Source organism: Saccopteryx bilineata, chromosome 1, assembly GCF_036850765.1.
Source record: "Saccopteryx bilineata isolate mSacBil1 chromosome 1, mSacBil1_pri_phased_curated, whole genome shotgun sequence".
Lineage (NCBI taxonomy): Eukaryota > Metazoa > Chordata > Mammalia > Chiroptera > Emballonuridae > Saccopteryx > Saccopteryx bilineata.
Window position 1 is genome coordinate 228058774 of NC_089490.1, and position 25605 is coordinate 228084378.

The following is a 25605-nucleotide window of genomic DNA, read 5'->3' on the forward strand; positions in this document are numbered from 1 at the left end:
ATTTCTGCTTCCGGGGTAGAGAGCACAGATTCTCATCAGCTCATGTCAAAGCTGCCGGGATGGGCCCGGGCCCAGCAGCGTGTATGGCACCTGCCTGTGGAAATCCGAGTTTTCCACAGTAAACGGAGGGGCTGCAGAGCCCTGGTTTCAGTTCCGGTCACCATGAAGGGAATGGACAGGGCCTGCCCTCGCCCGATGTTTGGACGTTGTTGCAAAACCTCGCCACCCTCCCGAGAACCATCCGCAGGCCTGGGTGCAGAACGTGCCATCCCTCCGCACGCCTGACTTTTCTAGGTCACACGGTGTCCACGCGCACCCACTCGTGCTCGGAACGCGTCCCTCCGGTACGCCGCCAGCCTCCGAGGGCGGAACGGACTCCCTCCTGGCCGAGGCGGCCCGCCGGGCGCCGGCAGAGGCCGGGCCCCGCTCCTCGGCGGCCGAGTCAGGGTTGGGGTCGCGCCTCGCCGGCCCGCGGGCTGCCCTCCCCTCACGGCCCGTCCAGCCCCCGGCGCACGTGCCGGGTGACAGGCCCCCTATAGGTTCCATACCTGCCACCGGAAGTGAGTGAGGAGGGCAGTATAGGCATTTCCTGTGACGCGGGCGCCTGGACTCCATTAGGCAGCAGCTGGGGGAAGAATCAACACACCAGGGAGCGGAGCGGAGCGGACCCGAGGACAGAGGCGGCAGCTGCCTCCGCTGCCGCCCGCCGCCGCCGCCTCCAGCGCCGGGGCTCAGCCCAGCGGCGGGCCCCGCGCCCCCGCACCGGCCTGCCGCGCCCCCCGGGCCGCGCACCCCGAGCTGCCTCCGGGAGGGGGGGGGGAAAGGGCCCGGATCCTCCTTCTCCCCCTCCTCCTTTGCCCTCCGCCCCCTCCTCTCTCCCTGCCTGACCCCCGCCCCGGACCCCCGCACCCCGACCCCCGCCCCGGCCCCCGCCTCCCTTCCCCCGCCTGGCCCCCCCTCCCCCCCCCCTCCGGCTTCCCACCACGGCCTCACTCGGCGAGGAAACTCTGGCCTCCGCTTCCTCCTCCTCCGACTCGGACACCGGCGGAGCCTCCCCGCCCCCGCGGAAGAAACCCCGAGCCTCGGCGGCGGAGGGAGCAGGAGAGCCCGGGGCTTCGGCAGGCAGAGCAGGCCTCTCCCCTCCGTCCTCGTCGTCCTCGTCCTCGTCGTCGTCGTCCGCCTCCTCCTCCTCCTCCTCCTCCTCCTCGGTGGTGGTAGTAGTGGGACTCCCCCCGGCTGCTGCTCCTTCCGCCGCCGCTGCCGTCCCCCACCGAAGTAGCGGCCACAGCCTGGTTAGCGGCAGCATCATGCAGGCCAACGGGGCAGGAGGAGGAGGAGGAGGAGGTGGCGGCGGCGGCGGCGGCGGTGGAGGAGGAGGAGGGGGTGGCGGCCAGGGACAGACCCAGGAACTCGCCTGCCTGTCGGCCCAGAACGGGGAGTCGTCCCCCTCGTCATCGTCGTCCGCGGGGGACCTGGCCCACGCCAACGGGCTCCTGCCTTCCGCCCCCTCCGCCGCCAGCAACAATAGCAACAGCCTGAATGTCAATAACGGGGTCCCCGGAGGGGCGGCTGCCGCCTCTGCCACCGTCGCAGCTGCCTCCGCCACCACCGCCGCCTCCTCTTCCTTGGCCACCCCAGAACTGGGCAGCAGCCTCAAGAAGAAGAAACGGCTCTCCCAGTCGGATGAGGACGTCATTAGGCTAATAGGACAGCACTTGAATGGCTTAGGGCTCAAGTAAGTATCCTTTACAGGCAGCTGGTGCAGACGGACCGAGGGACGGAGGCTGCAGGGGAGAGGGGCTGCAAAGAGCTCGGTCGAAGAGAGAATGATTGCTGGGCACGCAGGGCCCAGGACACTGGAGGACGCAGCTCAGACGAGCCGACCTGGGAGGAGGAGCTGAGCCAAAGGGAAATAAGAGAAAATCAGTCTGACAAATTGTGAGACGAGACAGGCTGGTGAGGGGTTGGGGAAGAGAGTGATAGAAACCAAAAGATTTCCCCCTCCCCACACACCTTCAGAGCCTAATTGTCAATAAAGACATGCAGATTGTGTCTCTGTATGTGTTGGGGGAGGGGTGGATTAGAGCTGGTGGAAATAATGAACCTTGAAGGATCTGTTTTTCAAGTGTATCTCATAGGCATCTTTGTGGGACACCTCCCCACCCCCAGCCATGACAGACAACCCAGGCAAACTACCAATCAGGAAAGACAATCACCTACAAGTGTTTATGGGAACCGAGGGACTGGTATCATTTGGAAACGGGTTGAATAAATTTGATGTGAATTATGAGGTACGATACCATGTCGATGTCATTTCAAGGCCCTTCTGTGTGTACAAGAGGCCAACCACTAACTAACTCAGCCGAAATCCCGGTTTAATACCAAGGAGATGATTGCTTCTGAAAAAGGGACATCTGATCTGGTGAATCATTTATTTTCCAATACAGTATAGGTGGCCCTGTGTACCTAAAATAGAGTGAAGGTAGACAACGACCTTGGCCCCAAACCACTGTTTTGTGTACACACAAAGAAAAACTAGGGGGTGGAAGGCAGGATTGATGAGAGCCCCGCGAAGCCCGATGGGGAAGCAGACCCAGCATCCGACTAAGGGGAAAAACATGCAACAGTCAGTTTCCTAGCTCCACATTGTAGATTAAAACAAACTCTTATGCTAGCCAGTGTCGTTTTGGATTTACAGATTTGTTCTGGGGAGGGAGAAAAGAGCATTTTTAGAAGTGATATAAGTATTTTGATCCTCAGGCATATGATTGATTGCACCGTTTAGCTGAAAAATAAGTGGAGTTGAATAAAACATTGGAACAAACAAATATGTAAAACTGATAAAAGGAGGTTCTTAGGTATCAAAACATCTGGTGGAAGAAAGCAATTTGATGAGCCTTTTACATTTTCAAAGAGAAATAGAGGAAGATTTCACTTGTTTTGCCCAAAGGAAAAGGAATGGGTAGGAAAGCCAGGTTTTGTAATTGCTCTCACAACGTATTACTGAAACAAGAAGCAAGCTGACAGCAGCAGGAGGAAATAACTCATGACTGTTTGGAACCTACACCATAGTAAATTTGCTATTTTTAGTATAGACAGAAAGGGAATGGTTTTTGATGCTTGATTTATTTTAATTTTAAAGACTGACCTATTAGAATTTCTATGCAACCATAATATCTGGATGGAACCTGACACAGGTCCTATCACCTTGTATGGAGCTACCAGTTTTTTAATCTTTGGAAATGTTAACAGGGTAGTATGTAGGTCCTGTTTTTGTTTTGTTTTGTCTTTTCTATTTATTTAACAAGTCGGTTACAACACGTTTTTAGAAATTTCATACTTCATTTAAACTTCTGAGGCATTAAATGGCGAAAGTAGCAGAACTTAATTTGGTTCTAGTTTCAGGAAGGTTTTTAACTTGACTAGATGTAAGTGAAGGTGGCAGTTGAAAACATCAAATTGGTTTTAGCCAAGCATATGAAAGCTTTTTATTTTTTTCTTCCTGAGAGTAGCTTAAAAACTTTGGCATCTGTTTTCATAGACATGAGTTGATTGGGAAGAGGAAACCCTGAAGTTGGTCAGGTCTTTTTTACACTGTATCTCTCCTGCAGCCAGACTGTTGATCTCCTCATGCAAGAGTCAGGATGTCGTTTAGAACATCCTTCTGCTACCAAATTCCGAAATCATGTCATGGAAGGAGACTGGGATAAGGTAAAGTAGGGTCTATAGAGCTGTGTGACTGCTGCTAAAATTGTATATTTGACGTGCCTGTTGTGACATTTCTGTTTTTCTCTTATACCAATTTTTGCAGGCAGAAAATGACCTGAATGAACTAAAGCCTTTAGTGCATTCTCCTCATGCTATTGTGGTAAGAGGCGCACTTGAAATCTCTCAAACGTTGTTGGGAATAATTGTGGTAAATACACTTTTGTTCTTAGTTTCACATTTATGCTTATTTTATTAGGTTATTGATAACTCTAGGCTTCTGCCTCTTAGAAAAGATTAGCCCTAAAAGAATTACATTTCATATAAGTAAATTTGTAAACTAAGATGAGAAGATGAGTGTTTTTGATGTTTTAAAGTTTTCAGTTTTGTATTTTTAAAATCATGTTTATTTAGTGTATCATTTGAACCTAGTTTATAAATTAAGTTTCTGCAAAATTATATGGAAAGATCATGCTTTTGGTGCTATTAATAGGCGTTTTATAGTTTTAGAATCGAGGATAAATTATACTTTTATATTTAAAATACTGAATGTGCTGGTAAAGAATATGTTTGGAGGTGTGTATATCTGTATAATAGCCTTAACTATTATACTTTAACTGATACTGATACTTTAATTTTTTTAATCTTTAAGAATTATAATTATAGTTAATTCAAACCAACTCCATTGGTGTGCTCACCATTTTTCATTTCTGCATTCCAGTTGTGTGAATTGACAGTGGCAAAGTTTGTATTGTATGTGTGACTCTGGTGGAGAGCTTTTATGTAAATTTGACCATTGGGCTCTGCTTACTGGCCTTATTTCCCAACAAGATCAATTTAGTAGCTTACCTGTTAGCTTCTTTCATAAATCTTAATGAAGCTTTTATACTGTAGGCTTTCATTCTTCAGTAGATGTTGGTGAGAAAGAGGAGGAAATAAGTTTTTTTCTAAGTGCTTGTGATTGGAAACCATGAAGAATCAGCTGCTGGCCCCTGCCTACTGGCTTTGTAACTCCTAGCTGATTGATTTGTTGTCAGAAGCAGTTTCCTGTCTGGTGGGGGAGGGAAAGAGAGTGAATAGGAAGTGCAATAGGGAAACCAGCTGTTTGTTAAATATTAGTAAATGAATGTTACTTTTGATTTTTTTTTTAATGAGGTCAAACATTAATCTTTCTGTCTTTGTCCATGAACCTAATAGAGTCTCTTGTTTTTACTTTTGGGGTTTAAAAACAAAATACTAATTACAAAAGCGTTTTTGAATTCTTAATGTAATTTTATACGATAGAATTCTAGAAAAGGACTTTCGGGTGAATTAAAGGTCCAAACAAATATGAACAAATACAGGTTCATTTAAGTTGATGATCTTTGTATTATCTTTTTTTCTTTCTGTAAATATTTCAAGATACCAAAATTTTTAACTTTCTATTATTGAATGAGATGACTGACAACTCATGGAATAATCAATTCCATGGTAGATTTTAAAAATGAAAACACAGAATTTAAAATGAACAGCTATGTTCAGAAGGATTACAGATTTTCCAGTGACTAAATTTTCCCCAATTAGCATATTTGGAGTTTTAAAAAGAAAGCCACCTGAGTGTATTTTAACTGGCTGGTCTTTCATAAATTGCTAGCTCTGACAGAGTAGAAGGTGACCCTAAAATAAAATAGAGGCAATTAAATGGCCAAAATAAGACTTGGGGTGCTTTCCTCATTGGACAGGTCAGCACTGCTCATGTACGACAGCCAGCAACTTGCCCGTGGACTATTTTAAAATAAGGGAGTGATTTCTTGGAGGACTATTTTCCTTTTTTTAAGCTTCATCCAAATTATATCTGTAATTTAGTAGTCAAAGTTTGTATAGGTTCACTTTTTTTTTATTTTTATGTTTTTATAGTGATTTGAGACTTCTGTATTAGATTTAGACTATGACTATATCTCATTAAAAGCAACATGTGAACTGAAGAAAGGTAGTTGTAGATAATTTAAAGAGGAGTCCTTTTTATAGCCTGTTTGGTCTATAGAACATTCTAGGATCTAATAAAAGATGAAGATTAAATCTCTTGCTGAGCCTACCGCCATCAAACTGTTTAGGTATTTATACAAAGAAAGGTGTTCCCAGTACTGTCTCACCTTAAGCCAGTGGTTCTTCAACTTTTTGAAGTCAGGGCACATTTAAAATCCTACAAATAATTGTAGGCGCACTATATACAGATCTCTGAGAAATATGTTATAATAATTAAGTCAAATATTGAAAAAATTATATAAAGTCCAAGTGCGCTTTAATGGTAATTAAAATAAATATGACAAAATTAAATTTATTCTGAAATTTAAAAACATTTTGATGTTATATTTTTTGTTACGCTTTTTCGAATTCGTAGAAAAGGGGTTAAAAAAATGTTATCTTTTTATTTATATAGATACATTCTTAGTAAGATTTAGTAAATTCGGCAGGTCCCGGCGTGAATGTTTTGTTTTTTCATTCTTGTGTTTATGAGAAACATGAGCCTGATGTGTCCTAGCAATTTCTTCAGTGTTTGGGCATATATTTGAAAGGCAAACTCATTTCCTTGTCAATACAGTGAGGAATTCCTCTCTTTTTACTATTAATTGTGTTGAGGGTAGAAAATCCTAATTCACATAAATAAGATGTTGAAAATTGTAGTAAAATGTTCAAAGCTTTTTTAGATATTGCCACATTCTTCTTTTATAGAAATCCAAAAGGCTTCAAGAGACAATTCCTTATGTTTATAGTCATCAATCCAAAACCCCCACCATATATATCATCTTAACTTGACACCAAACAAAGGATAGAAGAAACTTGCCTCCAGTCTTTCTGGGGAACATGGGGGGTAGTGTAAACAATCCAGCACCACAGCTTAACAGCCTTTTGCAACCTAATCAGGCAAGTGAGGTGGGGGGTTGAGCAGACTGTCAGTTTACAGCCAATTCCCCACACCTTTGTCCCCCTGTTGGTTTTTTTTTTTTTTTTTTAATTTATTTATTCACTTTTTTTTTTTTTTTTAGAGAGGAGAGAGAGAGAGAGAGAGCAAGGAGAGAGAGAAGGGGGGAGGAGCTGGAAGCATCAACTCCCATATGTGCCTTGACCAGGCAAGCCCAGGGTTTCGAACCGGCGACCTCAGCATTTCCAGGTCGACGCTCTATCCACTGTGCCACCACAGGCCAGGCCCCCCTGTTGGTTTTTTGGTAGTCAACACTCACATATTTCTCTGGAATACCAAAGGGTGCACCTGGAAATCTAGGGCACACCAGTGTTCCCTGGCACACACTTTGAGAACCACTGCCTTAAGCATTGATAAATCAGTTGCTTTCAAACATGCAATTCAGCATTTTTTCACTTCTCGAATTGTGTTTAGATTTACTCCTCTCCCCCTATCTAGAAGTTAATCTAATGTAAGCATAAATTTGTAATAATACTTTAAAAGACAATATTTGGGTTTTTAAAAACAATTATTTTAACTTAATGACTTAGCCAAGACTAAACTTGTATTTTACTTTTTAAACCTGAATGTTTTTATTGACCCAGTCCACTCTCCACTCTTCCCTGTGCACCTCCCCCTCCCCACCTCCAGATTTTTAAATGGTTTCCAGTCAACTGGTACTAGAAATAGCAAATTTGCTCTGGATGTTCTGGAAGCTGAGCTCATGAATCAACATTTTTTTTAGTTTGAGTTCAAATATGCCTAGCCATTTCTGAGGAACTGGAGTGGGTATGTGAGTTTGATAACATAGAAAACTTTTGTATGTCTAAAAATGTTTATTTTTCAGTATAATAGAGGTATGTTAGCAAAAGTATTCAAATATTAATGTAGAAAAAGAACTAGTATATTTTAAAGTCTAGTAGGGAAGAGTTTTGAGAGCCATGGTTTAAATATAATTCATTTCCCCTTTCCTCTGAGTCATATAATTGATATAACTTGGTTATAACCTTATTCCAGAGTTAGAACCACTACTAAGTTGGCTAGGAGGCTGTCCTTAATAAACAGACTTCCTGTATATCTTAACTTCTAAGTTTTTCTTTCTCATTGAGTTCAATGTAATTATATGGGAGGAAAGGATAAAGCAATGCACATATTGGGTAGGATTGGGGGGATGGGCAACAGCCAGATTTACCTTGCGAAACCATCATGCTCTCCTAGTCACTTAGCAACTTTAAGTTTCCATTAGATAGTAAAAGAAAGAAACAGTGCTGGACCCAGAAATGCTGCAAAATTATCAGAGACCAGAAATAATCTAAAGAATTAGGAGTTAGAGAAAGCTAGAAAAGAGTATTTTCTCCTTTCTTCTTAATTTAAGAAGCTTTTGGTCTTTTTAACAAACCATTGGTAAAGCCCTAACCTCACCTCAGCCAGTTTCAGTATTCCTTTATTTTTTAAACTTTTTTAGTATCTAATTCATATGATTTGTGAAAGATGTTTATTTTCTTAAAGCAGTTTTTCTTAAAGCAGTATTTACATATTTGTGCCCTAAATTTTTGGGAAGTAAAATACGGTTTTACTCTCCTTCCTTATGTGTAGCAAATATTTGAACTGATTTTAAAGAGAATAAACATTTTCTCTCTCAACCAAATCTTTCTGTGCTTAGCCAGTGGCACATTCGTTGCCAGGTACAGCACCAGGATGTGATATCTGTTTGAGAATATTCTTTGTCTTAATCTGGAGAAAGTGACTCAGAAATGTTCTCACACTGCTTTTAGAGCATTCCTTGTATACAGAAAAGCGTATTTATATTGGCTTCTCTCAGTCCAACCCTGCCCTCTTCTTCCCTCCTGCCCTGCCTTTGCCCCAGAGAAAGAACATAACGTGTTCTAGCAGGGTCTTGGTGGGAAAATAAGGGGAAATGGCACTTGGGACACTGTCCCTACACACATTGGAATTGGGGAGGTGGTGTGCATAGGACCTAGTGATTGCTACCCAATAAATGAATAATTTGCCCTGAATTTTCCCCAAAATTCCCAATTGCTAAGAAAATTTAATGAAAAAATAAAATACACATGCTGGCCAGCTCCATGTGGCATTTAATTGAAAAATATTTGCAACTCAATATGATTCTCAAGTCTGAATCAAAACCACTGTGTAATATGAAACTTTAACAGTATATTGATAAACGGAAATATATGAACTCTTTATTTTGTAAAGAGTTGAAGTTTTTTTCAAAAGATAAAATGGTGAGAATATCCAGAATTAACTTCAAATATAAAATTCTTTGATTTTTTGAATTGTTTTGTTTTATTTAGTCTTGTTTTTGTTTTTTGTCATCTGATGGACTTCAGAGTATTCTTTAATTTGATATATAAAAGAAAAGGTTACATGTATAGCAACACTTTCAGGCCATTTTGGAAATTAATCTATTTCTGAAATACTCAATTAGTCTTAACTTTATGTATAAAATTTGGTAAGTGTAATTTTTTTTAGAGTTATAGGAGCTTGAAATGAGATTTTTTCTATTCTTTAGCTATAGATTTAAGATTAGATTAGTACCAAACATAAGCAATGTGTATCTTATGAAAGATGTATTTAAATGTATGCCTAATTTATAGGAAAGGGTTTGTTTTTACTTACTTTTTTAGAAACCATTTTTATAAGCTTGTAGGTTATGCCTCTCTTCTAAATACTCTCTCATAGAAAATCTTGTAGTTACATGATACTCTTAATTCCGTGAATAAAGAATTTCTTCAAATGATTTTTTGAGAGCAGTATATTTTAATCTGTTTAAAATAGGCATTAAATGTTTTTTAAAGTAAGTAGATTTAAGATTATTACTGCTATATTTCTTTTTAGAGACAGAGAGAGAGAGTCAGAGAGAAGGATAGGGACAGACAGGTACGGAGAGATGAGAAGCATCATTAGTTTTTCGTTGCGCGTTGCAACACCTTAGTTGTTCATTGATTGCTTTCTCATATGTGCCTTGACCGTGGGCCTTCAGCAGACCGAGTAACGAACGCCTTGCTCGAGCCAGCGACCTTGGGCTCAAGCTGGTGAGCTTTGCTCAAGCTGGCAACCTCGGGGTCTCAAACCTGGGTCTTCCACATCCCAGTTTGATGCTCTATCCACTGCGCCACCGCTTGGTCAGGCACTGCTATATTTCTTTTTTTTTTTTTTTTTTTTTTTTTTTTAATATTTATTAATGGTAATGGGATGACATTAATAAATCAGGGTACATATATTCAAAGAAAACATGTCTAGGTTATTTTGTCATCAAATTATGTTGCAAACCCCTCGCCCAAAGTCAGATTGTCCTCCGTCACCCTCTATCTAGTTCTCTGTGCCCCTCCCCCTCCCCCTAACTCTCTCCCTCCCTCCCTCCCATGTCCTCCCTCCCCCCCCACCCTTGGTAACCACCACACTCTTGTCCATGTGTCTTAGTCTCATTTTTATGTTCCAACAATGTATGGAATCATGTAGTTCTTGTTTTTTTCTGATTTGCTTATTTCACTCCTTATAATGTTATCAAGATCCCACCATTTTGCTGTAAATGATCTGATGTCATCATTTCTTATGGCTGAGTAGTATTCCATAGTGTATATGTGCCACATCTTCTTTATCCAGTCTTCTATTGAAGGGCTTTTTGGTTGTTTCCATGTCTTGGCCACTGTGAACAGTGCTGCAATGAACATGGGGCTACATGTGTCTTCCCGTATCAATGTTTCTGAGGTTTTGGGATATATACCCAGTAGAGGGATTGCTGGGTCATAAGGTAGTTCTATTTTCAGTTTTTTGAGGAACCACCATACTTTCCTCCATAATGGTTGTACTACTTTACAGTCCCACCAACAGTGAATGAGGGTTCCTTTTTCTCCACAGCCTCTCCAACATTTGCTATTACCCGTCTTGTTGATAATAGCTAATCTAACAGGAGTGAGGTGGTATCTCATTGTAGTTTTGATTTGCATTTCTCTAATAACTAATGAAGCTGAGCATCTTTTCATATATCTGTTGGCCATTTGTATCTCTTCCTGGGAGAAGTGTCTGTTCATGTCCTCTTCCCATTTTTTTATTGGATTGTTTGTTTGTTTGTTGTTGAGTTTTATGAGTTCTTTGTAAATTTTGGATATTAGGCCCTTATCTGAGCTGTCGTTTGAAAATATCAGTTCCCATATAGTTGGCTGTCTGTTTATTTTGATATCAGTTTCTCTTGCTGAGCAAAAACTTTTAATTCTGATGTAGTCCCATTCATTTATCTTTGCCTTCACTTCTCTTGCCATTGGAGTCAAGTTCATAAAATGTTCTTTAAAACCCAGGTCCATGATTTTAGTACCTATGTCTTCTTCTATGTACTTTATTGTTTCAGGTCTTATATTTAGGTCTTTGATCCATTTTGAATTAATTTTAGTACACGGGGACAGGCTGTAGTCGAGTTTCATTCTTTTGCATGTGGCTTTCCAGTTTTCCCAACACCATTTGTTGAAGAGGCTATATTTCTTGAAGTCTCTAAATATTACTAAGATTTCCTATCTGCTAACCCTTCTACCTACATCACTTGGCTTGCTCAAGCACCACTGGTAGCAGTTATGATATGAAGTCCCTCCAAGCAGAACCCCTAATTTGGTTTAAGATTTAAAAGAAATTCCAAACTTGATCTTCATAAACACCTCTTTTCTCTAGCAAAAAGCTGCTAAGATTGTGACAATTACTTTTAAGTTAAAATAAAGTATTATAGTAAGAAGCATTAGAAAGTATTAATTAAAGCCAAACACATTTCAGAAAAAAACTAAATGTGTAAATTCTTCGTAAGTTGGAAATGGTTTATCCTTTGAGGGGAGAGTGCTGATAATTGTGTATGCTTCATATATACCTCAGTGATCAGATTGTTACCACTCCACAAGTACAAATATTGAATCTTTTTAAATACCTGTGACTTAAACCTTTATTGCCTCCTAGAAAGAGTGAGTCCATCAAGCTTAAACTCTTGTCTTCTTTAGTTGTAGGAAACTCAGTACTTTGCACACCAAGCACTAGTCCACTTGCTGGGCAGCTCTTTTTACTTTTGATAAGCCAAATCTGACACTGAAACTTCTACCCCATGGCTCTCTCTGGTTCTGCTTTCTGGTCTACTTAGTCCTTCTCTCACACTGTGGATTTTAAATAATCCCTCCCATTACCATTAACTGGATGTTCTGCAGTCTTTTCCAAACCTGTAGCTTAAAATTTCCCTGTCATTCTATTATAAAAGTCAGCCTTGTTTTAAAGCAAATTTAGCATATTTTGACTAGTTCTAAATTTTTATAGAAGAAATAAAGTTCTAGGTGAATATTTGAGGTCAGAACTTATTTTTTCTTGTTTTGATGTCATTAACAATCGTATCTGATTTAAGATTATTCATTCAAAGTTGTAATTAAGGCATGGAACTGAGCAAAATCACGTTTAATATACCATGACTCTTAAAAAAATATATTTTGAGTCATATTAAAGCTTTATAAAAAGTTCTTGTCAAAGGGCATAGTAGAATGGTTTCTACTGTTCTGTTTAGGCACAAACATTTTCTGAACCTTCCATCAACTTTTTTCCCCTGACTGCTGCTTTCTGTCATGTCAGAGGATGAAGTTTTTGCTGCTGCAGCAGAAGTACCTGGAATACCTGGAGGACGGCAAGGTCCTGGAGGCCCTTCAAGTCCTACGCTGTGAACTGACACCGCTGAAGTACAACACAGAGCGCATCCACGTTCTCAGTGGGTAAGGGCCCCGTCCTCAGACCCAAGCTGGATGCAGGGCTGTGGCCTTATTTTTTCAGGGTCACCGTTTCAAGTTACATCTCTTGAATGTTTTCCCAAGAGCTAAACATTGCTAAATTCTTAAATATTTATCTGGGTAGGTTCACTTATATGTGTACTATTTTTTGTCACCTTAATAAGCTTTCCATATTAGAATAGAGAGCTATGTAAGGGGGTGAAAGGAGGAAGAAATGTGTATGGCCAGTGAAGGACCATTTCAAAACCTTCTCCAGAAACCCTATGGCAGAATCTTCTATAAAACCAGTAAGCAAGGAAGTTTCTAGTGTGATGCACGTATTCTTTGAAGGTATACCTACCATGTAGCAAGTTGTTGCTAAGCATTTCATATGCACAATCTCATTTTATTTTCATGTCAGTCCTTTAAAAGAGTGTTCACAGGCTTGGTTCTGGACCTCCTTTCTATTCTGTCTGCACACTCTTCTGAGCAACCCCATTCTGTACCACGCTTACACCTGCCATCTCTGTGCCAGTGGCTCTTAAGTCCACCCTCTTGTCTGAGCTCCTACTGTACATATCTGACAGCCTATTTGACAGTCTCCACGTGACTAATAGGTGCCTCGTATTTATGTGGGGTTTTTTGTTTTGTTTTGTTTCTTTTGTATTTTTCTGAAGTGAGAAGCAGGGAGGTAGAGAGACAGACTCCCACATGCACCCAACTAGGATCCACCTGGCAAGCCCACCAGGGGGCGATGCTTTGCCTGCCCATCTGGGGTGTTGCTTCATTGCAACTGGAGCCATTCTAGCACCTGAGGCGGAGGCCATGGAGCTATCCTCAGCGCTTGGTCCAACTTTGCTCCATTGAGCCTTGGCTGCGGGAGGGGAAGAGAGAGAGAGGAAAGACCGGAGGAAGGGTGGAGAAGCAGATGGATGGGCACTTCTCTTGTGTGCCCTGACCGGGAATCGAACTCGGACTTTCATATGCTGGGCTGACATTGTACCACTGAGCCAGCTGACCAGGGCCTAGTTGTGTGTTTTTAAAAAATTCTTGATTTTAGTTGTCCTTCTACCCACTTTACCCTCATAGATCTGTTTCTCATCTCAGTAAATGGTAAGACCTTCTGCCCACCTGTTCAGACAAAAAGCTTAAGCCTCATCCTTGTATTTTAAAAAATCTTTTAACGTTGACACATATTGGCCTAACTCCAAAAAATTCCAGATTTGCCCATTTTTCTTCATCTCCACAATTTCTACCCTAGTTAAGCCATAAACACCTCTCCATCCCTTAACATAGCATATTTCACACAGTGGCCCCAGAAATACATAAGCAAAACCATGTATTAACTGGTCTCTCTCCCGTTCTTAAAATTTTCACTGGCTTTCTGGCATCCTGAAAATGCACAATCTTTGCTCAAGCCCTCAAGGTCCGTGATCCTGTCCCACCGTCGTTTCCCGCATTCAGTGTTGTAGTGACACTGATGTTAAGGCACTTATATTGCCTGTTCTCTTTATCTTAAATGCTCTCCCCTGAATCTTTGCGTAGCTGGCTCAGGGCCCAGCCTAAATGTCCTCAGCTAAGACCACCTACCAGCATTCTCTGCCACATCACTCTTTTTAGTTTTCTCTTCTTTATAGCCTATTTCATTGTAGGATATAGCCTGAGCATCTTGAGCAATGTCTAACGCATAATGAGTTTTCAAATACAAAAAGATAGGGCCAAAGAGTTATGGGGTTCATTTTAGGGTTTTTGCAGATAAGGAAACTGAGCCTCAGAGAAGTGAAGCAACTAGCCTTAGATTAGATATAGCTTATAAATCAGCCAGTATTCAAAGCCTATTTTGACTGATTCCAAGATCACTTGGTCCTTACCCACTACATTTTAAAATAATAAATTCTGCTGGATATTTTTAACATTGTAGCTGACAGATTATTTATTCTGATTACCTTTTTCATGAGGTGTCTGATTTTTGTGTCATCTAAATGCCATTCACATGGTGGATTTTTTTTTTTTCTTGCTCTGGCAATAGTATGTACAATCTAATTATAGAATTTTTATTCTCAAATGAGCTTCATTGAGTTTATCACTTGAGTATTTTTCATAAGGAAATGGCCCAGAGATGACAAGATGCAAAATTGACATTGAACCCCCTGTCTAGAGTTTTCAGCTATACCATTTGACTCCCCATAAACACGTTCATTTGAAACCTTATGATGTAATATTTTCCATAGGGTGCAGAAGCAATTGTAGGCCACTTTTGCAAAACTTAAAAAGTAAAGTTTTTTTCATAAAATTATTGGTAATAAATTTTTGCAGTGTCTAGCTTATAACAGGGTGGCTTAAGTCTAACTACTCACACTATTAAAAAATGTAGGTTCTCATCAGCTAAGACACTATATTAAATAGCAAGGGAACATGTGGTTCTGCTGTTGGGTAAAAGGCTATTAAGTTATTTAGATGCTAAATGCAATATGCTTTATGCAGTTAAGATGAGGAGGTGATACTCAGGTTAACTCAGAGGTTTCTAGTACTTACCATATAGTAAAGTTCTATGTGTATACCAGATAGTAGACCACGTACTTCTATTACTTCATCTTATTTAATTCTTACTACCCCGTTTCATACCCTTTGTACAAGTGAGGAGAACAGATTTGTCTGAGAACAGAGTACCAGCCAAAATAGGAGAGTTACTTACCAGGTCTAACCTCCGTGTTTGAATAATGCCTTCACTTCTTTTACTTTTAAAGCCCGTTCTTCTGAGAAGAGCCACAACCAGGTCAGGGTCACACTTCCAGCAGGGGGCCCTCATGTATTCTCCAGAATCCATGAACTTTAGAGTTTATGCCTCCTTCGGCACATATAGTGAGTAATAAAGCAGTTCCCAAATTTTCCGCTTTGGGATCTCAGTACCTTTCACTGGATGACACAGGATGGTTGTCCAATTATACCATTTCTTGAGTGACGTGTATGATAAACTCACTAAAGGTATGTTGTTTTGTTTAATTAACTTAGTATATTATTTTTAAGGTGTTTTGTTTTGTTTTGTTTTACTATTGAGAAACAGTTAAGTTAACACAGTGGTTAAGAGCAAGGTCAACTAGACTGCCTGGGTTCATATTCCTACTTTGCCCCCACGCCAGTGATTAAAGATTTTGTGCCTTCATTTTCTCATGTATAAAACTTAGAATAATAGTGCATACTTGATCCAGGATTGCTAGGCTCATCAAATGAAATAATAATAGATGTTGAGTGTTTAGAACAGAGCCTGGCACACAAGAGATGTATATAGATAATGATAAAAAGAAGTATAACCATATATTAATAGGTACTATATATTATAATAGTATAAATTGAGCTATTTCTGTTATGTATTTGTAATTATATCAACTGCTAGGTTGTATTAATGAATTGAGTAATTCCACTCTAGAAATTTCTTCTTGACAGATGTTTCTTAGAACTAGATATTACAATGTGATCAGTATTTTTCAGTTACATTTAATCCAGAGAAAAGGGCTTATATTTTGTGGTTTCTCTGTCGTATTTCCAGGTATCTGATGTGTAGCCATGCAGAAGACCTGCGTGCAAAAGCAGAGTGGGAAGGCAAAGGAACGGCCTCCCGATCCAAACTGCTGGACAAACTTCAGAGTGAGTGTCTTAATTTTTGGTGTTTCTGTATTTGCTCTTATATTAGAAATAGATACTGTGATCAATTAGGAAAACTTGTGTCTAGACATACTCTTATTGCATGGTTATGGGAAAAGGTTACGGGGAGGTCCATTAAGAGACCCTGTAAAGCAGAGGTTTTCAGACTGCCATGGAGCTGAGAAGCTAACCTCAGGAGTCGGTGAGGAGGTGCTGGTCCTAGAGCGGTCCCCCTTTCACTTGTTTTATGTGGTGATGCTCCCCATCAGACTTTGGGAGAAAGTGCTGTGGTTAGAGAAAAAAATATGTATAGCACAGCTTTAAACCATGAATGTTTTAAATATTTTGTTTTCAATAGTAAGTCCTAAATTTCTTAGGCAAATTGTTTCACTCTTCCCCCAGGTATGTTCTGTAAGTACCAAATTCAGCTGGGGGTTTCATTTTTGCCACATTTTTATATACAAGATATTTTCTTCTGGTTAAGTCATGTTATTCTTCATGTTTATGTTTTCATGTTGAGCCGAGAAGGGAGATCCTAAGTCAGAAAACTGTGCTTGGGGAGGTAAAAGGCACTAAAGAATCAAAATTGATTGCTATCAGTTTCAAAACACCAGTTAGTCCCTGAATTTTCACTTGACATTAGAAGCACTTTGATGGGGCCTAAAACTTGACTTGTTTAGCATTTTGACTTATTCTTTGTTAACTTGAGATTTTTTTTTGCACTTTTAGTGATGTGTAATCTCTTTTACACAATCATCTTAAAATATTTTTCAAGATGCCTTTTTAGTTTTGGTTGGTATTTATATTTGTTTTTTTGAGAAAATCCACATACAAATTAAAGCCCTCCTGTTCAGATATCTTCCATTCTAGTGGCAATACATCTGTAGCTGCAGAAAAATACGTATTCATGAAGCGCGCATTACATCACCCAGAACTGCTCTTTGTAAGGGATGGTATTTTTAGGGTGGGGACAGACACAGCAGAAGATAAATGAATATCTTAAGAAAAAATTTATCCTGTTGTGTTTTTTTAATTGAATTTATATTTCTCTGAAACTGTCTTGTTGCAGCCTACTTACCACCGTCGGTGATGCTGCCCCCGCGGCGTTTACAGACTCTCCTGCGGCAGGCGGTGGAACTGCAGAGGGACCGGTGCCTATACCACAATACCAAACTTGATAGTAACCTAGATTCTGTGTCTCTCCTTATAGATCATGTTTGTAGTAGGTAAGAGGTGGGCTCACATTTTACAGTCTAAATTGGAGTTTTAGTAAGATGTTCTCTTTATTTTCATGCTATACCTTTAAAACAATTCATGTCTGATTTAGCATGACATTTAGTAAAGGTAGAACTACTGAAATTAAAAATTACAAGAAAGCCTGACCAGGTTGTGGCGCAGTGGATAAAGTGTCGGACTGGGATGCAGAGGACCCAGGTTCGAGACCCCGAGGTCACCAGCTTGAGTGCGGGCTCATCTGGTTTAAGCAAAAGCCCATCAACTTGAACCCAAGGTCGCTGGCTCCAGCAAGGGGTTACTCGGTCTGCTGAAGGCCTGCGGTCAAGGCACATATGAGAAAGCAATCAATGAACAACTAAGGTGTTGCAATGCGCAATGAAAAACTAATGATTGATGCTTCTCATCTCTCTCTATTCCTGTCTGTCCCTGTCTCTCCCTCTCGCTGACTCACTCTCTGTCTCTGTAAAAAATAAATAAATAAATAAAATTAAAAAAAAAAAAATTACAAGAAAATGTATACATTTATATCTAGGAAACCACCCTTGAAAGCTGAAGTGGGAAAACCAGTTTTCTTTTCCTTGTCTCTGAGTTCGGTTGGTCACATTCTGTAGCTGGCCTTTTTGACAGAGAGAGGGACAGATAAGGACAGACAGACAGGAAGGGAGAGAGATAAGAAGCATCAATTCTTCGTTGTGGCACCTTAGTTGTTCATTTATTGATTTCTCATATGTGCCTTGACCAGGGGGCTACAGCACAGCTAGTGACCTTGGGCTTCAAGCCAGCCACCATGGGGTCATGTCTATTGTCCGGTGCTCAAGCTGGTGAGCCTACAACTCAAGCCAGCAACCTTGGGGTTTCAAGCATGGTTCCTCTGCATCCCAGTCTGGTGCTTATCCACTGTGCCACCACCTGATCAAGCTAGCTGCGCCCCCCCCCCCCCCCCCCCCCCCCCCCCCCCCCCCCGTGAAGTGAGAAATGGGAAGGCCGACAGATAGACTCCCATATGCGCCTAACTGGGATCCACCCGGCCTGCCCACCAGGGGGCGATGCTCCACCCATCTGGGCTATTGCAACCAGAGCCATCCTAGCACCTGAGGTGAGGCCAATGGAGTCGTCCTCAGCATCTGGGCCAACTTTGCTCCAGTTGGAAGGGAAGAGAGAAATAGAAAGAGAAGGGGAAGGGATAGAAGCAGATGGACACTTCTCCTGTGTGCACTGACTAGGAATCGAACTTGGGACTTCCACATGCCTTGGTGATGCTTTACCACTGAGCCAACCAGCCAGGGCTAGCTGGCCACTTTTTAAAGGACTTGTGAGGGATATTGTGTGGCAATGCCAGTGATTCAAGTGTTTGCTGTCCTTGGAGGTCAGAGATCACTTAGTGACTTTTTCTGGATGTTATGGCCATTTTAACTATGGCCCAAATTATTTTCTGCCCATAAAGATCATGAAAATACTTTTCCCTAATGAAAGTTCTGCTATTTAGCAGCAGCTGGTCTCTGAACTAAAGATAGTAGAATAACAGTTATTAATGGTCTGATTTGGGTTTTGTTTTTATGCCTACCTATGTATATAGTTTAACTTGTAAGGATTTAGGTGTCACTTTTGATGTTAGGATTAATTTGAGTAAAAATGTCTATTTTACTTTATAGTGGTAGTATTTATTACTATAATAGTAGTAGTATTAAAGCAGAGCTTGAATTTTTAAGATACTGAAAAAAACAAACTGAAATCTTTCAAACACCAGGAAGGAGATGGTTTGGGTCTGGTGGACCAAATAGGAACAGCTGCACTACATGTGGTCAGTTTCTTCTGGCAAACGTCATGGAAGAACTCCTGAAAGGGACTTGAACAGATAGGAAGGACAGAAGTGCATGCAGTAAATGTGAGGGCTTTGGGAAAACAAGGAACTTGAGAATAACCATCAGAATTCATATATGCACTGTGATGTAAGATAATTTTTTAGATGTACATTTAACCACTTTCACATGTACAGTAGTTGAGTTCTCATCTCACTCTCCCTAGTTGCAATAAAAAAAAGTAATAATTATTTGAGCTATTGCCCTTAAATTTCAAGTGTTACTTGTCTTAAAGGACTGGGTCATTACTTAGTGCATGTCTTAAATATTCTAAAAGAAAGTGATTGGAGATCCTTTTATTTCTTTTTTTACTCTTTAACACTGTTCTTTAACTTGCTTAATCTTTTCATTTAAATTGAATAGAGGTGGGAGGAGATAATAGATTAAAAGGCTGTATGGTTTCGTATTTCATAACTCCTGCAGGGAATTTGAGACCAATGTGAAAATTAAGGCAGTTGTGAATCCAAATCTTTTTTTGCTTCTTGAATTTATTGTTGGTGGATATTTATGGCAGACTTTATGATTCAAAGGTGTCAGTAGGTTAAGAGCTTGCCTTCCTGTTTGGAAACTGAAACCTGAGAATGTGACCTACATTTTTCCTACATGCTTTAACTTCTATACCAGTACCTTTGAAAGTAAATGATAGAAAATATTTGGTCTAACTTCTTTCAACCCTCAGATCAGGGATCAGCCTCCTATAACCTGTGTGGAAAGCACTCTGAAGTTTTGTGTTGGAAAGAGAGGCTTCTTGCTCTTCAGATAACCATTGATTAGAAGGCCTTCTCTGTAATATTTTTAAAACAGAACTTTGGCTCTGCTCCTCCTAGTTACCACCCCTCCCCACCTCTGCTTTAGAGCCAACTTCTTCAAATTGTTGCTTATGGTGCTGTACATTCTCCACATCCTTGTCCTTCACTCTTCAGGCTTCTGTATTGTTTGGGCTTGTGTGGCCGGCACCATACCAGGACGCTGCTGGTCATGGTGAGGAGCACTGTCTCTACTGAATCCAGTGGCTGCTTTCCATTCTGCGTCTTGACCTTTCTGCACCATTTGATTACTTCGTCTTGAAACTTTTCCATTGACTTCTAAAACATTCGACTCTTGGCTTTACTCCTGGCTACTTTACAGATTCTTCCTCTTTACCTATCCCTTTAATAAGTGTGTGTTCCAAAAGTATGTTTCTCTTCTCATCCTGCTTTCATCCTGTAGATTACACTTTCATGGTCTAGAGACTCATAGGTCTGGTCTAGAACTACAGACTTTATCTCCTAAACCTGAGGTCTTGAATACAACACTTGGGTGCTGCTTAGGACCTTAAACACAGCATGTCGAAAATAGAGCCTCTCACTCCTCATCTGTCCCTGCCAAGTTTGCTTTTCCTCTTGAACTCCCTCTCTCAGCGAAGGCTACCTTCCTACGCAGTTTCTGCAAGCCAGAAAAGCAGGAGTTAGCCTTGACTTTTCACAGTGAGGTAGATTGTAAAAGCAAGGAAGATGTCAGGCAGTATGTCTCTATGGTGAGGTTGCCCTTTCTTCCTAAACTGGGAAAACCTGAATTTGATTTAATTCCTAGTATTCCTCATTTTCCTAGAGGTCTTCACAAGAAAAGTTGACATTTCTTATTATCTGCTTTGCTTTACTCCCTTTTGGAACTGAATTTTAGCATTGAAACTAGAAAACTATCTTCAGAAGTTAAATGTTAGCATTGAAATTAAATAGCAGCTCTTCTCCTCTTTGGAAAATGGAAAATTGATTATGATTAAACTATAACTAATTTTTAAGTCCTGATAAGCACCGAAAAGTTTTCATAAGATTGTATATTTATATTTTTCACAGTTGGTAAATACATATGTTTGGTTAAATTTGACCAGTAAGGAACAGGAATTTTTTTTTTAATGAGTTGGTATTTTCCACTAGTAACCAGTGGAATGTCTCCACAGATTGCTTTATAAATATTATTTTTTAAGTAATGGATTATAAAATATTTATAAGACCTGGCTGGATAGCTTGGTTGGTTAGAGCATTGTCCCAAGGCACAGAGGTTGCTGATTTTATCCCCAGTCAGGGCACATACAGGAATAGATGTTCCTGTCTCTCTCCTGCTCTCTCCTTCCTCTCTCTAAAGCTCTAAAGTCAATAAAATAAACTTAAATATATATATATATTTATAGAAACTTTTTATCAGTTTATGGTATCTAGGAAGTTACTTGCCTTCTTTGAGCCTTGATTATTTATTTTTATTTATATAAACTGACCTACACAAAATAAGTGTGATATAACATACTTTATCTCTCTTTAAAAAAGAACAAGTTGTGAATAGAAGCAGATTTTTTTTTTTTTTTTTGTATTTTTCTGAAGCTGGAAACGGGGAGAGACAGTCAGACAGACTCCCGCATGTGCCCAACCAGGATTCACCCGGCGCGCCCACCAGGGGCGATGCTCTGCCCACCAGGGGGTGATGCTCTGCCCCTCCGGGGTGTCACTCTGCCGCGACCAGAGCCATCCCCAGCGCCTGGGCCATCTTTACTCCAATGGAGCCTTGGCTGCGCGAGGGGAAGAAAGAGACAGAGAGGAAGGGGGGGGTGGAGAAGCAAATGGGCGCTTCTCCTATGTGCCCTGGCCAGGAATCGAACCCGGGTCCCCCGCACGCCAGGCCGACGCTCTATTGCTGAGCCAACTGGCCAGGGCTAGAAGCAGATTTTAATTACTGACTTCCCCTGTGATTGTCTTCACTAATGTTCTTTCTTTTTTACATACCAGTGTAAACTTGATTCTTTTTTTGTTGTTGTTTTTTGTTTTGTTTTGTTTTGTTTTTCAGAGGGAGAGAGAGTCAGAGGGATAGATAGGGACAGACAGGAACGAAGAGAGATGAGAAGCATCAATCATTAGTTTTTTGTTGTGACACCTTAGTTGTTCATTGATTGCTTTCTCATATGTGCCTTGACCGTGGGCCTTCAACAGACCGAGTAACCCCTTGCTCGAGCAGTGGCCTTGGGTCCAAGCTGGTGAGCTTTTTGCTCAAGCTGGCGACCTCAGGGTCTCAAACCTGGGTCCTCTGCATCCCAGTCTGACGCTCTATCCACTGCGCCACTGCCTGGTCAGACGTAAACTTGATTCTTAAGATTTGTAAATGTATTCATATCTTTTTTTTTTTTTTTTTAGTTTTTGGTCTCCAAAGAAGTTTTATCAGTTGTTTAACATTGTCATTATGATTACTTTGATCTATTTTGAAAGAATAATTATTTGTGGACTTCTTTGTTTTAGGAGGCAGTTCCCATGTTATACTCAGCAGATACTTACGGAGCATTGTAATGAAGTATGGTTCTGTAAATTCTCTAACGATGGCACTAAACTAGCAACAGGATCAAAAGATACAACGGTCATCATATGGCAAGTGGATCCGGTATGTACTCCAGGATGACTTTTAGATTGCAAAGAAAGATTGTTATTCATCTAATTGAGTCAATGTTTTTAAAGTATGCACATATAGACAGTATTTTCTGAGAATATTTTTTGTCATCTCTGTCATATCTTACCTCTCTGTATTGTCTAGGTTATGGATATAGAAATCATAAAAATTGTTGAGTGTTACATGTTAGATTATACTAAGTCATGCATTATTTAATTTATTCCTCTGATTAACTTTTTGAGGTACTAACATCTCTTTCTTTCTGTATTTATTTTTTTTTTAAGTTTATTTATTTTAGAGATAGGGGCCTAACCAGGCGGTGGCACAGTGGGTAGAGCGTCGGCCTGGGGCGCAGAGGACCCAGGTTCGAAATCCCAAGGTTGCTGGCTTGAGCGTGGGATCATAGATACGACCCAAAGGTCGCTGGCTTGAACAAAGGTTCACCGGCTTGACTCTAGCCACCTAGTCATGGCACATAAGAGAAAACAATCAATGAACAACTAAGGTGCCTCAACGAAGAATGATGCTTCTCATCTGTCTCCCTTCCTGTCTGTCTGTCCCTATCTGTCCCTCTGTCTCTCTTATCTCTGTCTCTCTCACTAAAGAAAATAAATAAATTTTAGAGAGGGGGGAAAGGGAGAGAGACTGAAGCATCGATCTGTTTCTGTATTTGTCCTGACTGGGGTCGAACCCACAATCTTGGTGTATCAGGACGATGCTGTAACCCACCAAACTACGTGGGCAGGGTTAACATCTCCTTTCTTTAAATGAGAAAACTGATATAGAAGTTAAGTGTTCAGGCTCTCACAGCTAATAAATGGAAATGTTAGGCTCAAATCTATAAACATTTTTATCCCAGACCTACTTACTGCTCTTAATGTCTTTGCTCATTTTTATCTTTGTTAATACTTGAGTGATGGATTAATAAAATACCTTTCTGTCACAAGTTAGAAAAGACTCATTACCATTTGCCTTCTGAAACCCTTCATAGTTTTATGTAACTTGTAGAACTTCTGTTAACTTCCCTGCCCCTGTATAACTCCCCAATGATACATACAAAAAGTATTGTATTCTGGATTTAAAATTCTTAATTCTCTTTAAAATCAGATTTGTCTTTGTTTATAGCCAGATGACCTATACTAGTTTGTAGAAATAAGTATTTCCATTTCTTTCAGCCAGATGGATATTTATCAAGCAGTCAAAGAAGTACATGACTCCAGATAGGTGAAGGAGATTTATTTGGATTAGCAGTCTTTCACCTGAAACTATAAAGTAAACAATCTTCTTTTAAAATTTAGAATTAGAATATGGAATTAGCCAGGAATAAAGTTTGGACACCTTTGAAGATGACTCTGAGGAGTTGTATTTTCATTCAGCAGTTACTCTCAAGATATTTGAAAACAAAGAAACAATATCAGAACTATGCTTCATTATGTTTTCTTCTAGCAGCAGTGTCCTTTTGTTTAACAAGTATTTGTCGAGCACCCACAGTGTGCAGACCTTGTACTAGAGAGAGACAGGCTGAGCTCATGGCAATACAGGGTAATTGTTCTGTAATCGTTACTGCTGGAGCTCAAATAAGAAATCCTACTGGAACTGGCAAGCCAGGGAAGGGAAGACTGGTAAATCTTAGATGAAGGAGTAGGTAATCATTTAGGCAAAGCTTGTTATAGCTGGCCCTTGTGTGAAAGAAAACAGAGGTGGGCACTCGGGCAATTTTAGGAAGGAAACTTTGTAGACTAGAAGATAAGCTTAATGAGGTCAGTAGCAGCCAGATGAAGAGAACTGTTGTATACTTTGCTAAGGAATTTGAATTTTCATGCCAGTGTTTCCCCAAGTGCTTTTGTCAGAATTCTCATTGTGCAGAATGTTCGTAGATATTATGTGTAAAGGGCTTTTGTGGTCAGATTAGCTTGGGAAATGCAGAATTAATGCTTAGATTCCAATCTGAGATACAGTGTTAGTTTGATATGATGGCATTTTGTTATGTCTGATATTATTTTAAAAACTTGTGAGAAAATTAGTGATCTTTTTGCATATATATTGTGTCTCTCTTTTAATGGATAGAAAAAATAACACTTAGAAAACCTTAAGATTTGAGATGTCATTTCACTGCCTACTTGATTTTAATAGGTTTTCTTACCTTTGCCCAAAAAAACAAGAGTTTTACCCATTTTCCCTGTCAAAATTCAAGCAAAAGTTAAGTGGATTCCATGAACATGGTATTTCTACTTTGGATAGGTTAGTATAGACACACTGTATTTGTGAGAATATAGTATTAATATGCACAAAATAATTAGCTTTTGAGTTTAATACTTTTAAAGTAGTCTGTCTTCAGTTTAGAAGCAAATCTTGGTGTAGGTCTAAAGCGTCAGTAGGAATGAAAGCTTTTCCCTGGAAGACCTCACACTAGTCCAAGACACTTGGCTGGCTTGTTAAATTATGCACATCACTGGGACCTAATGATAGTGTAATCTCAGATAGAGACCTCCTGCCTATCATTCCCCTCCCAAAGATGAATCAGAAGCAGTTGCATTAACTATTTATTTTTGTCAAAACAATGGGAATTTGGACTAAGTAAGTGGATGAATGATAAACCTAGGGTCCAGTGAAGACACAAAATACAGTACACATACCCATGTCTCTGACATTTCTGGGAAAAGAAATTTCCAACCTGATTTTATCAGACTAGTTCTGGACCTAGTCATCACCTTTGAAATTTTCACCAGGTCGGAGCTGGTCCCAGTAGGTCTTTAGGCCAAAGTCTGAAAATTAACTCATTGCTTTTTCCCATCTGTGGTCAAATTCCTGCTTCCCCTATTCCATCCATATTCCTTAAAACAGAAATTTGGAGGTTGTCTTTGAACATTTCTCGCCTCTTTCTGTTGTGTCAGTTTTGTATCTTGGGTATATTTTGTGACCTCTTTTGGTCCTATCTTAGTTTAGGACCCCTTCCCTTCTGGCTGTCATGTTGGTTCATTAAGGGCATCCTGCCCTGTGTGTCTTCATTATGATTCATCTTCTACATCAGTGGTCCCCAACCTTTTTTGGGCCACGGACCGGTTTAATG

The 25605-nt window shown here is 40.4% G+C and overlaps 1 protein-coding gene across 2 annotated transcripts in view; it reads left to right on the top strand.

The window, feature by feature from the left end:
* Window positions 1-965: 965 nt before the first annotated feature.
* WDR26 (WD repeat domain 26) overlaps window positions 966-25605 on the top strand; it is a 44700-nt gene continuing 20060 nt past the window's right edge. Inside the window, exons 1-7 of one of the 2 annotated variants that reach the window (XM_066237502.1) lie at window positions 966-1735; window positions 3612-3711; window positions 3812-3916; window positions 12260-12396; window positions 15938-16035; window positions 17102-17258; window positions 22391-22529. In XM_066237502.1, the coding sequence (XP_066093599.1) occupies window positions 1308-1735; window positions 3612-3711; window positions 3812-3916; window positions 12260-12396; window positions 15938-16035; window positions 17102-17258; window positions 22391-22529 (1164 nt within the window). In that variant the 5' untranslated portion in view covers window positions 966-1307. The remainder of the gene's footprint in view (window positions 1736-3611; window positions 3712-3811; window positions 3917-12259; window positions 12397-15937; window positions 16036-17101; window positions 17259-22390; window positions 22530-25605) is intronic. The other variant, XM_066237499.1, reaches the window with a different exon arrangement.